The sequence below is a fragment of the Aplysia californica genome, unplaced genomic scaffold, assembly GCF_000002075.1.
Source record: "Aplysia californica isolate F4 #8 unplaced genomic scaffold, AplCal3.0 scaffold00482, whole genome shotgun sequence".
NCBI lineage: Eukaryota > Metazoa > Mollusca > Gastropoda > Aplysiida > Aplysiidae > Aplysia > Aplysia californica.
In genome coordinates, this window is record NW_004797752.1 from 303,775 (window position 1) to 317,722 (window position 13,948).

General features: G+C 38.2%; 1 protein-coding gene across 2 annotated transcripts in view; it reads left to right on the forward strand.

The window, feature by feature from the left end:
• The window catches only part of LOC101858659 (rDNA transcriptional regulator pol5), a 45,852-nt gene that overhangs the window by 23,858 nt on the left and 8,046 nt on the right, over positions 1-13,948 (forward strand). Inside the window, exons 19-30 of one of the 2 annotated variants that reach the window (XM_005105629.3) lie at positions 506-572; positions 1,569-1,711; positions 2,677-2,967; positions 5,355-5,494; positions 6,173-6,230; positions 7,463-7,573; positions 9,239-9,314; positions 10,575-10,624; positions 11,114-11,140; positions 11,586-11,647; positions 12,551-12,602; positions 13,508-13,579. In XM_005105629.3, coding sequence (XP_005105686.1) covers positions 506-572; positions 1,569-1,711; positions 2,677-2,967; positions 5,355-5,494; positions 6,173-6,230; positions 7,463-7,573; positions 9,239-9,314; positions 10,575-10,624; positions 11,114-11,140; positions 11,586-11,647; positions 12,551-12,602; positions 13,508-13,579 — 1,149 coding nt within the window. The remainder of the gene's footprint in view (positions 1-505; positions 573-1,568; positions 1,712-2,676; positions 2,968-5,354; positions 5,495-6,172; positions 6,231-7,462; positions 7,574-9,238; positions 9,315-10,574; positions 10,625-11,113; positions 11,141-11,585; positions 11,648-12,550; positions 12,603-13,507; positions 13,580-13,948) is intronic. The other variant, XM_013086578.2, reaches the window with a different exon arrangement.

Here is a 13,948-nt window from a genome sequence, read left to right on the forward strand (position 1 = left end):
TGCTTTTACTCCGTAGGTGGTTGGCGGGTGCTCTGATGTGGTTTGCTTCTTCTTTCCTATCAAACATCTATCGTTCTTATCTCCCCTTCTTTTTTTTAATGTTTGTTACTCTCTTGTAACGCCTCTTTTCTTCTGGCGCTCATATGACGTTATGCAGTTGCGAGCGCCGTAAAACCTCTACTAAAACTAAAACTAAGCTTTTACTCCAGACTTAATTGCAATGAAAAGAGCCATTGAGGTGTAGGTGCTGTAAAAGTAACCTTTATTATTGTTAAATGTATTCGGACTTTCTCGTTTGTTGCTGTAGAATATCTTTCTTTCAGAAGTAATATTGTTCACAATGCATAGCTGCATTGTTCAGCAAGTGACAGGCACTTTAGATTGTTTGCTATTGGATAGAATTTAGCATGAACCGATGAATTTAGCCGTTGCCTGCTTATAAATAATGCTTCTATTTTCTCTTTTGGAAACATGTGGTCACGCCTAAATCTTGTTTTCAACACAGGAAGTCTATGTGTGCTATGAAAAATCAAGCAAAAAGAAACAAGCAAAGGGATCTGGAGATGAGACAGGTTTGTTATGAAAGAAATTCTTTATGTTAGAAGTTCCTCCTAGGTCATATTTGTTGAAAGGATCTTTGCAGTTTTAACTATAATAAATATGTGCCCCAGTTGCAGATGAAAGCAAAAGTTCCAGTTGATTTCTCCCAATAGAAAATAAGATCTGACCATGTAATAAAAAGTTGACAATTGCTTTTTGTCAGGACAAGTTCTGTTAAGTTGTATGACAATCTGTCATTATTTAGAAGTGAGTCCATAAATATGCCAGGAAATAGTTAAATTAAGATAAACCATATTTAAAGTTAACTATGGTATGTGGCTTTTTATGTCCAGCTAAAATGTGTTACAGACTGGTGATCATTTCATGAGATTTTTTTTTCCATTCCGTAAAAATAATTTTCTTTCTTTTATTATATGCATGGCTTTTAAAATATCCCTGACCTTGGAGTGTCCTCTCTGTCTTCACCAGCATTTGTGGTGTAGTGGTTAAGCTATTCTCTATCACATTCAGACGACATGAGCTTGATAGGCAATGTTCAAAGCAACCTGCCTCCTGAATTATCTAAATTGCACAGATACTTTACTTACTTTTGTCCGACTCTGTGTCTTTGCAGTGTTGAGGGGAGAAGCAAACGTCTTTCTCTTATTTGTTGTATCGCCTCTGGTACTGTTATGTTGTTCTTGACTGTTTTTCTGGCTCCTTCTATCCATCTTTTCCTGGGCCTATCCCTTTGTCTGTTTCCTTCTGATTTCCTGTTGTGTACTCTTGCAGCTATACTGTCTTGTGGTAGTCTTGACCGATGCCTTGACCATTTAATTTGTTGTTATTTGTGTATAATTGCATAGATAGGGGTGTAAAATCTGATCTTTCCTCCTTTTTTTTATGTGTCGTTACTCTTTTGTAACACCTCTAATCTTCGGCACTTATGTGACCTAATTATGTTGCAAGTGCTGTAAAACGCTTACTCAAATTATAACCTCTTAGAATTTCAACCTCTCTGTCTCCAGAGCTCCCGTGGCAGGAAGTGGTCACAGAAGTCCTCCTCAACCTGATGTCCTTACAGTCCCACCTGGGTCGCGTTGTGGCTTGTGTGGTCTTGCAGTCCATGTCCTCCCATCTCACGGTGGGAGCCGTGCAGCTCATTACAGAAGTTAGTGGTCGTTTATTTATTAGTTTATATAATGTGTAATATTGTGCTTGTCTGTGGCTTTGCCAAGTTATAATATGCTACTACACTACCCAAGACTTACTAAGTTCTATCTGCTCAGGACCTAGTTTTGAGAAATTTGACATGAAAAATTTTGAGTTTCACCTAATGTCAAGCCTTTTCCAATGCAATACTTTGACGACTTGGAATAATGTAACGATTTTGGTAGAGCAGACAGAACAAAATTAGTTTCTGACCTCGTGGTTTTAGCCAAAAATGTCAGATAGAACTTTGCAATTCTAAGGTGGCGACTAGTAATTCGAGAGGAAGGAAAAGACAGATAACGTGATGTGTTGATACAATGCTGTTTGTGTATATTTTGTATCACCAAAGATGCCAGTTTCTTCCAAAAAAGTGCAATCAAAATTGTCCAAGACGCCCACCTATTGTCAAGGGGCGAAGTGGTTGTCTTAAACAGATGGACATCTTGGACAGTGTCTTTATTGTATAAAAATATGCGAAGAGGATAAGTGGTTGTTTATACAGGTGATTGTCAGTGACAAGTGGCCATTGGTGAAGGTTCGACCGTATATCAAATCTGAAAACGCCAGAGAGCTAAACAATTTCTTGTTTCTCATCCACGCCCTTTTTTGTGCTTTTTTGGAGTTTGTGTGTAATGCTTGAGCTTTTTGCTGATATGGGTTCAATTTGCAGGCAATAAAGTAAGGTTTTTTTTTCCGAATATTATCTTTTTTTTCTTCCAGGATACAGTGTCTCATGAAGGGTTGACCCTGACAAACAGGTTCAGAGCAGCTGGGTCTTTTTAAATTAAATTATATAAGTATTTGAATTGTTTCTGTGGGGGTGCACCTACACACCTACCTACATTCTTACTTATATTTACTGAAGCTAAAACGATTTTATAAAAAAAGAATTGATACCAGTTTGTATCTTGATTTCTTCTCCAGGTTCTTATTCCTAAGGCAGGGAGGGGCGATGATGCTGGGGGAGTGCTTGTGGAGGCTGAGGACGGGGAAGATGAGGATGACGATGATCTTCTTGATGAGGATGTGCCTGGTGAGGAAAGTGAAGACGATGATGGAGACAATGAAGATGATGAGTCTGAGGAGGAAGAGGAAGGAGAGGATGATGAAGAGGAGGAAATGCAGGTTGACGAACAATTCAGAGCATCTGTCAAGGAAGCACTCGGTGCTGCTGCTGTTAAGGAAGATGATGATGAGAAGGAGGATGACGATGACGTAAGACATGTTCTACTATTTGGGGAATTTAACATATTTCTTTTTAAAGCCAACACCAAAAAAATTTGGATTGTTTGTGGCCTTGTTGTCTCCTGTTTTAAGAATTAACAATTGTTTATCTTACTGAAGTTACAGAATCCACTAAAGAAGCGAGAAATTTTATTTCACTCAAACAGATGTCAGCATTGTATTTTTGCAGTGATTGATACAGAAACCCCCAGGGTGAAAAATAAAGCTCCAGCATTTTTTTAAAACATTCTCTTCTTTTATAGGATTTTGACTCTATGAAGTACTCCTTTAAATTTTCTGAACTCGTGTCCTTCTCAGAGAGTTTATGTTTCCTCTCTTTAACTCAAGGGGCATGCTGTTTGCTATCAAATATGTGATGTCAGTAGTCTAGTTGTTAGGCCACCGAACTCTTAATGGGGAGGTTGTGGGTTCAGGGGTTTTGAGCCTCAGCTAGGTCCAACTTTGCCTCCTTGGGAAAGGCACTTTACACATATTTTCCTCTTTTCACCCAGGTGTGGAAGGGTACCCACCCATAGGCAGGGAAAGATCTTATCAGTATGTTAGTGTTTAAGTGCCTGTAAAATTTCAGCTGGCACTGTAAGCTTCCAGGGAAGTTGAGATTGTTTTTGAATGCTATCAGGTCTGCTTGGGTAATGTAGACTTGCCACTCATCCCGATTTAAAAAATAACAATAAAATACACACACACACACACACACACACACACACACACACACATGGCGTATACCGCATGTGTGTTGTGCAGACTCGTCACACCATAGCTCTGGGGAGGGCAGTTGACTCTTGAAGCGCAGCGAATGTTTTTTTTTTCTCATGAAATTAAATGTCGCAATAAGCTCCCCTTCCCCTAGGCTCTTCGAAATTCGAAGCGCTATGAACAGTGACGTCATGTCATCACACTGCACTGTCTGTGACAACACACACGCGCTCAGTGACTGTTTCAATCACGTGTTCGCATCACATGACATGACTTCAGCGTGTGAGTTTTGCGTGTGTCAAGGACTGTTCATTGACGGGATCAAGTTAAGTTAATGCACACTGATTGAAGTGTCTTTCGGGACTTATTGTTTGGGGGGGGGGGGGGTATAAACACTTGGACTAGGAGTGCTTGACATGATGCTTCAGCGTTTTTAAAAATAATGATAAAATACACACACACACACACACGCAAGGCGTACACATGGATATATTTATGGACACCCCTGGAAAATTTTTAAGTCAGCTTGGCAGTCATCTTGGTGCTTGATGTGACGCTTCAGGATTTTTAAAAAATAATGATAAAACACACACACACACACACACACACACATGGTGTATACCGGTACATAGATGTATTTATAGACACCCCTGGAAAGTTTTAAAGTCAGCTTGGCAGTCACCTTGGTGATTTGCGTTGATCCCGATTTTTTTCCCCTGAGATCCTGATTTTGAGATTTCATAGAGTGGCAGGTCTGAGTAATGATATAGATTGTAAAGCACATAGAGCTTGATATTGAGTGAGAATTTGTGCTGTACAATTGCTAGTTATTATTTTATTATTATTATTATTATTATTATTATTATTACTATTATATATTAGATATGTCAACGGTCTTCTAGTTCAGTCACAGGATACATTCTCAAATCTATGAGTTATGTTTCATGCCAGAAGTCACCAAATCAAAATTGAGAGCTGTGGGATATTTTTTTTATTTGGAAGACAATTTTACATGCAACATTTTTTTTAAAAACTTTTTGTTTGTTTTAGTAGAGGTTTTACAGCGCTCGCAACTGCATAAGGTCATATGAGCGCTTTTTAACTTTGGCTATCGTTTGTAATTTCTGAGAGTTATCTCCTCCTGTGTGGGAATGTTTAAAAATAAAAGAAAGGGATTTGTCCGCGTAAGTTTAGTAATTGATCTTTCATGAAATGGATTTGTCTTTTTAGAAAAGGAATGCCTACTCTTATCAATTTTGGACTACCAAGGGATCTTTAACATGCGCAACTTGCACACAGGACCTCCGAGATTTTTTGCCCTTGTGCGAGAAGGCTAGGTGTTGATTTTTCCTACCAGAAGATCAGTGGTGTGGCTTAAAGACAGCAGTAAGAAGGAGCCAAGGAGTAGCAGTTAATAAAGGCTGCAGAAAGAGTCAGGAGCACAGAGGAGGGGGGGCAAAGGAGGTGAGGTGGTGGGGGCATAAAGTGAAGACGAAAACAGACGACAGAACATTGTTAGAGAGCAGGAAAGGATGTGAAAGGAAAACATTTTAGAGAAGAAAATTTTGCGCCTGCTATCCAGATTCGAACCCGGGACCTATTGAATGTGCCAACGTCCAATGGAAAAAGAAAATGACATTTATTTTTTTTTCTCCCTCCAGGAGTTGTCTGATATGAGTGACTCGGAGATGTTCGAGTTGGATGACATGCTGGCTGAAGTGTTTCGGCAAAAGAAGAAAGCTAGTGCTGGGAAGAAAAGTCGAGAGGAGAAAAAGAAGGAAACGGCTAACTTCAGGATCAGGTTTGAAATGATTTTTAAAATTTTGTTTTCATAAAATGATAAATCGTAAATGTCTTACAAAGATATTGGATCCTGAATAAAACATGGCAAAGGGTGATTCCATCACTGTATTAGCTACTGCTTCTTTCTTTACAGATTGTAATAGACCCCTTCCAGCCTCTCTTTAGTTCTTGAAAAGTTTTTGACATACTGTAATGTAATACCATTTAACAAGAGTAGAGAAATCTTTGAAGATCACAGCTATTCCACTCAGGATCACTTACATGCTCGCCGACCTGACCTCCGAGATGAAGTCAAGCCCGTGTCATGCTACCTGCAGACGCTTGGCCTGGCGGTCAGTGGCTCACCCGCGATGTTATGTTTTGTACACATATTAAATCAACATTAGTTCTTATTACAGCCGGGAAAGTCAAATAAACAACACTCAAATGATCACATGGAGACGAAGGTGTATGTTGTGACAGTATAATTTTTATCACGGAGAAGTAAAAGAAAGTAGTTTTAAAATGATGGCTTCCATCATTGGTTGGTTATCACAAACAAATATGTTTCTTTTTTAATAATTAAAAGTAAACAGAGTGGCTGATTTGTATAGTCTTTTGCTATTCTACTGTGGTAGATTTTTGTATTCCGACTATTCATTTGGCACACTTTTTCTATTGTCTCGTTTATTTCCAGGGTGTTGGATCTGGTGGAGGTTTTGGTCAAAAGTGAGAGGTGTGGAGACTTTGTTACGGTAAGCTTCTTGAAAATGATGCACTTGTAGCCAAAATAGCCGTAACAAGTCGGTGTTTTATCTACTGCAAACCTGCTCTATGCTCGAGAAACTTAGAAAAAGAAAGATATTGACCCAAACCTAGACAAGGAGACCCAAAACTCTACAGAAGCCTGGTGGACCTGTGGCCAAGAGCAACTTTCATACTAGAGATTGGGGTGTCCATTTTAAGATGAAGGAGAAGAAGAAAAAGTGTCACTCTCCATTGTCTCTAGTCTTTTTTTTTTTAAATTGGTTTTTCAGTGTCAGCTAGCACATTTGCTCTTCACTAAAATCGGGTTATAGTACTCTGTAACCATTTTGTCCTACATTTTAAAGTGCTACCTTTGAATTCATGGCCTGATCTTTATAACAGAACAGGCCATGAATTCTGTGATAAAGACCTGGACAGAGTAGGCACAGGAATCCTGTTGTCTGTGTGTATCTTTCATTGTGGGGTTGGGGGTGGGATATGGTTGGTATTGTTTTCATAGATTAGGGATGTAGAATAGTTGGTAGACTTGTATAATTCACTCATATTTTCATTTGATACAGCTACTGGCAAATGATAAAACTGATTTGCTACTTATGTGATACACTAATTTTTATGTCGAGCTTGATTATGGATTATGAAGTTTTTCCTGACCAATGCTTTAATCGACATATATTTATTACCTGTATTACCTGTCCTGAGCAACAAAGTCATTGCACACTGGACAGGTACATAAGTGCTCAGTTCCCCCCCAGCACCAAAGCCCACAAGGTATCCATACTGATTGTTCCGGTGGCTGTCTGATTATATATATTTATTAATATTTATGATAAAGTTGCTTCCGAATTTTTTTATGAGTAATATCAGCTTCCTGTGTTACGAAACTGTCAGTATTTCTATGGGCTGAGAATCAAATTACTATGATAGCAGTACCAGTATGGAGGGAAAAAAACAGGACAGACAAACCCAGCCCCACCCCCTTTCATGTTCCCAGTACTTTACATTACACATGAACTTGGAATTGTACTTCTTTTGCAGAAATCCAGTTTCAGTTCCTTCCTGAGATTTTTGTTTGTTTGTTTTCGAGTTACTAGTGCATTTCTTAATCATGAATTCAACGTCTTTTTATCTTTAGTGATTCTATGATTTGTTTCAGTGTTCCTGAAGGTCTTGTGCTGTGATCTCCAATTGGTCACTTAGTGTTTGTTTCGTTTTCTGACAGGAACTGCTAAGGCCTCTACTGCTGCTTATCCTGAAGGCTGACGCCAAGGAAAACCAGGCTGTGGTAGACAAGTCAAAGTCACTCTTCCGTCTGCTCAAATCTAAGGCCAAGGTAAGGGCTAGATTATAAATGCTGAAGTCACAGGACATTAACTCACTTCAGACGGCTCACACAACAGTTGCGTGACCCCCGCCACGACGCTCGCGACGGGTCTCACAAGCCCTGCGTGACCAACTTTGGAATTTTTTTTTCGCTCTACAAATCACGCACGGATCGCGAGACCCGCCTCATACCCTTGTTTGGCCAAGCCCGAGCTACTTAGACTTCGTTGCGTATCTCTAGGGCCGGTAGTTTTTAAGTTAATGAAGGTGAAGGACAGTGACCCCAACTGGGGTTGAACAGACCGGAACTCGCGCTTTGTTTTTTTCTATACAGCTGATAGTAATCCGACAGTCGCGTCGTAGTAACGGTCGAAGTAGTCACATGAACAAGAATCACATAATTTCGCCGTTTTCTATACTTCTGTACGTTTTACTAGTTCTAGTGTCTCAGAATATGATGTGTCTAATAGTTAGGATCCTGGATATGTATCCGAAAACGGCCCGAGTCGTAGTTCTAGGGCTAGATCTAGCACTAGTATCGGTGTTGTTTTTCGCGCAACGAAATCACAACGTCGTGCCGTACATCTGTCTCACGTAATTCAGTGTATGGGTCTGAATCAATGCACAGACCAGCTTTTATATTTTCACCAAACACTCGCACATGTATACAAATCAAACCAGAACACTTTGAACTTTTATTTTTGTTGTTGTAGTGAATTTCATTCTACTTGTCACGTCTCTGGAAATTTTTCGGAAAATCAAATTCATGCCAATTTTTAAAAAATCATACAAATTAAAGTATTAGACTTAGACAACTTTAGTTTTTTGTATTAGATTAAGCTTGTATGTTACTTTACTGTGTCAAAAAATAATTACAATAGGGTAATTCTGAGAGTGGTGGTGATTTATTGAAATACCCCCCAAAACGCCAGTCTTCAACGCTTGTGACTGGTGGAAGGGCCCAGTGCAAGTGAGTTAAGGGGCTCTTTCCATGTCATGAAGGAAATCGTACACTTCATGTGTCATTGTAAGAAAGTTTCCTTTCTTCTCTTGTGCAAAGAGTGTTACACTGATTGCCTATCTAAGAGCTCTATTTTTTTTTATATTCATTTTGTATGGCGTCAGTCATCATTCTTTTTCAGCATGTTTTTTTTTTTAAGTGAAAGATATATAAGGTGAGAATGCCATTTTCAGTACAGCTTTTAGCAGAGGTAATCTCTGTCTCGCTAATACGGTGTGATGCATTTTCTTTTCATTTTTATTCAAGTATTTTAATTCTATATACTACTGGACATGATTATTGTCAATGATTGCGTTGATAGTGCAAGGGCTTTAAAATATTTTTCTGATGTATATGTCGAGTTTTTTGTCAGTTTATTACGAGAACTGGGGACTGAATGTGTGTACAGGCAGTCCAGGCCAAAAAATTCTGGCTCAAGGTAAAGATTTTTGTTCTTTAAAAAAATCCCTAAATCAAAATATTTTTTACATTTTGGTTTTGTAATTAGTTTATTGTATCTCTTTCAATGTGTGAAACTGGAATACAGATAACTTACTAAGACTGTAATAGGGTACAGTTTTGAAATACTGAAGAGTTGAGCACCAAAAAGATATATGTAATAATTTAGGTGAGCTGGTTATGTTTGTTTTAAGCCTGTCAAATCTGCTCTTCCAGGGACTGACAGACACTGTGCACACTGCAGATGAACAGAAAGATTTCTTTCAAGAATTACTGGACCTGGCTCAGACTGGTTAGTTGAGTTTTACCTTTGTGCTGCTCTATTTGTCTCCTTTATTGAATTACTTGAGCGTCAGACAAAATGTTTTGTTTTTGGGTTATTGTGGGTTTTTTAACTCACTTCAGACGGGTCACACAACAGTTGCGTGACCCCCGCCGCGACGCTCGCGACGGGTCTCACAAGCCCTGCGTGACCAATTTTGGAATTTTTTTTTCGCTCTACAAATCACACACGGATCGCGAGACCCGCCTCGTACCCTTGTTTGCCCAAGCCTGAGGTACTTAGACTTCGTTTCGTATCTCTGGGGCCGGTAGTTTTTAAGTTATTGAAGGTGAAGGACAGTGACCCCAACTGGGGTTGAACAGACCGGAACTCGCGCTTTGTTTTTTTCTATACAGCTGATAGTAATCCGACAGTCGTGTCGTAGTAACAGTCGAAGAAGTCGCATGAACAAGAATCACATAATTTGGCCGTTTTCTATACTTCTGTGCGTTTTACTAGTTCTAGTGTCTCAGAAAATGATATGTCTAATAGTTAGGATCCGGGATATGTACCCGAACACGGCCCGAGTCGTAGTTCTAGGGCTAGATCTAGCACTAGTACCGGTGTTGTTTTTCGCGCAACGAAATCACAACGTCGTGCCGTACATCTGTCTCATGTAATTCAGTGTATGGGTCTGAATCAATGCACAGACCAGCTTTTATATTTTCACCAAACACTCGCACATGTATACAAATCAAACCAGAACACTTTGAACTTTTATTTTTGTTGTTTCATTCTACTTGTCACGTCTCTGGAAATTTTTCGGAAAATCAAATTCATGCCAATTTTTTTAAAAATCATACAAATTAAAGTATTAGACTTAGACAACTTTAGTTTTTTGTATTAGATTAAGCTTGAATGTTACTTTACTGTGTCAAAAAATGATTACAATAGGGTAATTCTGAGAGTTGTGGTGATTTATTGAAATACCCCCAAAAACGCCAGTCTTCAACGCTTGTGACTGGTGAAAGGGCCCAGTCGCCAGTGAGTTAAATGATAGGAGTGGATGGGGGGGTAAAAAAAAATTTTTTAAAGGTTAAGTAAAAGTTATTTTTTTCATGAGATATTTTTAAACTTTATTTTGTTAAATAATTGTTTGATGGTTTTGTCATACGTCCTGTACATGCTGATCCTATAGGTTGAACTTTGGATGCGTTGATCTTTTTTCACTCCCCTGACGACATCAACTCATTCGTTGTCAACTATATGTTCTTCCATTGTGTTTTACAGTGACAGAAGCATCACATGTTCAAGATATTTCCCTGGCTTGTCACATTGTGGTGAGTTCTTTGTACTTTAGTATTCTTACTTATACTATAGGTAGTGTGCAATAAAAAAAATACTTGTACTAAGAAAAGAGCCTGAGAATGGAAAGTGGATAAAAAAACTATCATTGCAAATTTGAATTTTTTTTTTTTTTTGAAATCAATAAAGGTGCAAGAATAACCTTTTATTAATCTTGCTTTAGCATGCATTAAAAAAATTAATTTGTTAACATATTTTGGGCTTTTGGAATATATTATTAACAGTTTATAGTGTTTCACTAATGTTAACAAACATGAATTTTCAGGGATATGGATTTTACTTTGACAGAGCATGAAACACAAGTGTAATGTTATACAGATGTGCTCATCATATTTCAAAATTATTTTTTTTCTTATGTAGAGGATTACTCCACCCTTCAATGACAACTTTGACAAAAGATGTGCTGTATGATTTATGTCATGTGACTGAATTATATGAATGTGTTCAATATTTTTTTTTTTCAGATGAACTTGAATTGTGTTCAAGCCAAGGTATGTTGGTACATATTTCAAATGTAATGTTTTAAACAGTAGTTTCAGACACCTACATTTTTTAGTTTTAGGTCAAAAAGTAATCGTAAAGTTTGCTTTTCACTCTTGAAGATTACTACAATTATAGTTGTAATAGCCTTTGAACAGTGCAAATTCCTGCCCAGTAGCATGATGTGCTTCACAATCTATATATTTTTACCCCAGTAGACCTGATAGCATTCTGAATCAATCTATATCAACTTCCTGGAAAACATGCTAAATGATTGAAGTTCTAATTGAGTTGTTGTTTGTTTGTTTTTTCCTCTTTTTATTTGTTCAATTCTCATGCCTTTGTCTTTGTTGGAAGCCTGTTTACTTTTTTTTTATGGGAAACAGCAATTGTGTTGTGTAGACCTGACTTTGTTTGATCAAATTTGGTGACTCACTGTTGGTTTTTATGTCCCAGAATTCCGGTAAGAAGTGCATGAAGTTGCTGGAGGAAACCGTGAAGAATGTCATCACTAAAGGGTAAGTTTCTGCTGGTGGGTTCATGTGTTTTTTCTTTCTGGGTCTGAAAATGTTAGTTCTCTTGTGAATATTTAAATTTGTTGTAGTGAGTAATGTGAATTTTTGTTTAAAATGCTTCTTTCTGGCACTGTTCATGCTGGGCAATGGTGTGGATGACCCAAGTTGGAATCTTAAATCAGGCAGTCCTTAACTTGGGTTGTTTCGGGAGTTATCAAGGCTGTCCATCCCTGGACTGAGTCCTATCGGATGTATACATGTTCATCCCATAAGTCCCACCTTTTGGGTGACCTTACAATGATAAAGGAGTGGTAAACTCTTAGACTGTTACCATAGCTCAACCATGACCTGTCACCTTTAGTTATGTGTATTTGTGTAAGTTTCTCTCTACTGTTCGATAGTCCCACTCAAGTGTCTGGTCTTGGAAGGAGAAAAGGTTTCTTTTTATTTCAGGGCTTAGAAAAAGCTTTATGGCTTTATCCCTACAATTTCATAAGGGCATTCTCTCAACGATCAAAGGGATTTGTATTCTTTTTTAATGAAAATTAAGGAGAGAAGAATATTAGGCCATTACTTTTTCCTATTATGAATAGATTACCTCAACAGCGCTTAAATAATTCTGTCAGAATTTCTTTCATTTTGTGCCTGTATACTCTACCGCCTCACCTAATCCTGTCTTGAACAAGGTGTTTTATGCCATGGCAAAGAAAAGTTCATTGTGCACAGATGAAAAAGTGAGTTTTCCTGTAGATGCAATAAATGTATGAATTGGGTCATATGTTGGCATTATTTTGAGAAAAGGGGTAAATGGTGGAGCCCCTTATGCTTCTAGTTGTAATGTCATAGTTTTTTCTTTTGCAGCTCTGTAGACCTTGATTTTTATGTTGGTTTTTTTCTCCATCACAGAAAATCCAAACAGCACCTGTCTTTCTTTTCACACTTGATAGACAATGATGTGGTGAGTCAAGTAAATTTTTGTTTTAAAAGATTGTAAAATAATTGTATTTTTTAAAGAAAATTATAATGTGACTTAATAGACTATACTAAAAGGCGATATTTGAAAGATGTTATGCAAAAAGGTAAGATTTTAAAGCAGTCGCTTTTTAAAAAATTGATAGAGAATGACGAGGTAAGCCATGTGAATTTTTACTTTAAATGTAAACTGATAACATTTCTTTCTGATACAACTGAAGATAAATCATGTTTACAGAAAAGGTCAAAATTTGATAGATTTCGTTATATATGTATATATATGAGGCACTGGCTTTTTTGAAGGGTGCTAAAGATAGCGATAAGTGACATAATTTCACCCCCCGGGGCGGTGCTACTGACTGGAGTGTCTTTAGGCCATTCCCAAAGGGGGGGACATTAAGATGTTTTTATGCACAGTAGAATTGTAAATGGGCTGATTCATCAATGTCATGCTCATAACTGTGCCTGAACTGCAACAGGGAACTGCTGCTCTTTCTTTCTTAATCCTTACCATCATCAGTTTTCTTCTACTTCTTTTGTATGTTTGTCACAATCTTGTGACCCTCTATTTCCGGGGTGCCTTGATATTCGAATCAGACCTTGTGCTGTTGAAGCTTGAGAGGTGAGCAGAGTAAGCCTGATTCCCTGTAAAGACTTCTCTGTTGACATCTACCCCTCGAAGCTCTTATGACCCTGTGCAGTTGTGAAACTCTGCTAATACTAAACTAAAGCTAAAACTTAATTTCGTCCATGAGGGATAAAGGAGAAACCTCTCTAGTTTTTCTGTCAGATGTCATGATGATAGCATTGATTGGTGTGGATTATACAAGCATGACTGTTATAGAGATAATCAACTGTAGTTTATTGCGGTTATAATATGTTTATTGACAGGCTCGGTACCAGTTTATGTGCCCCATGATGGTCGCATCTTTGAAAGATTCATCCATCAAGCTTCATGGCAAGGTATGTAGCAAAACACAGGGCTGCCCATCGTTACGAACTTGGCAGAATTGTTACAATTTATTTTTATTTTGACGAAAATACAAATGTAATACCTGTGATTCCGCTTTTTATAAATACAGTAGTCTCTGCCTAAACGCACGGTGCTCGGGAGGGCTCCTTAGTCTGTGTTTATACGGAGCGTGCGTTTACATGAACTTTTACAAGGGGAGGAAGGGACACAGTCATCTCAATTCCTTATTACTCTAGTGACCTCCCTTGGAGGGTGGGGGTCATTTTGGCAGATAATGTGACGACACATGACTGTTTTGTAAAGGAATTCCTCGACACTGTATGTAAGGAATGCACCATAAAACGTCGGGAACAGAGCCT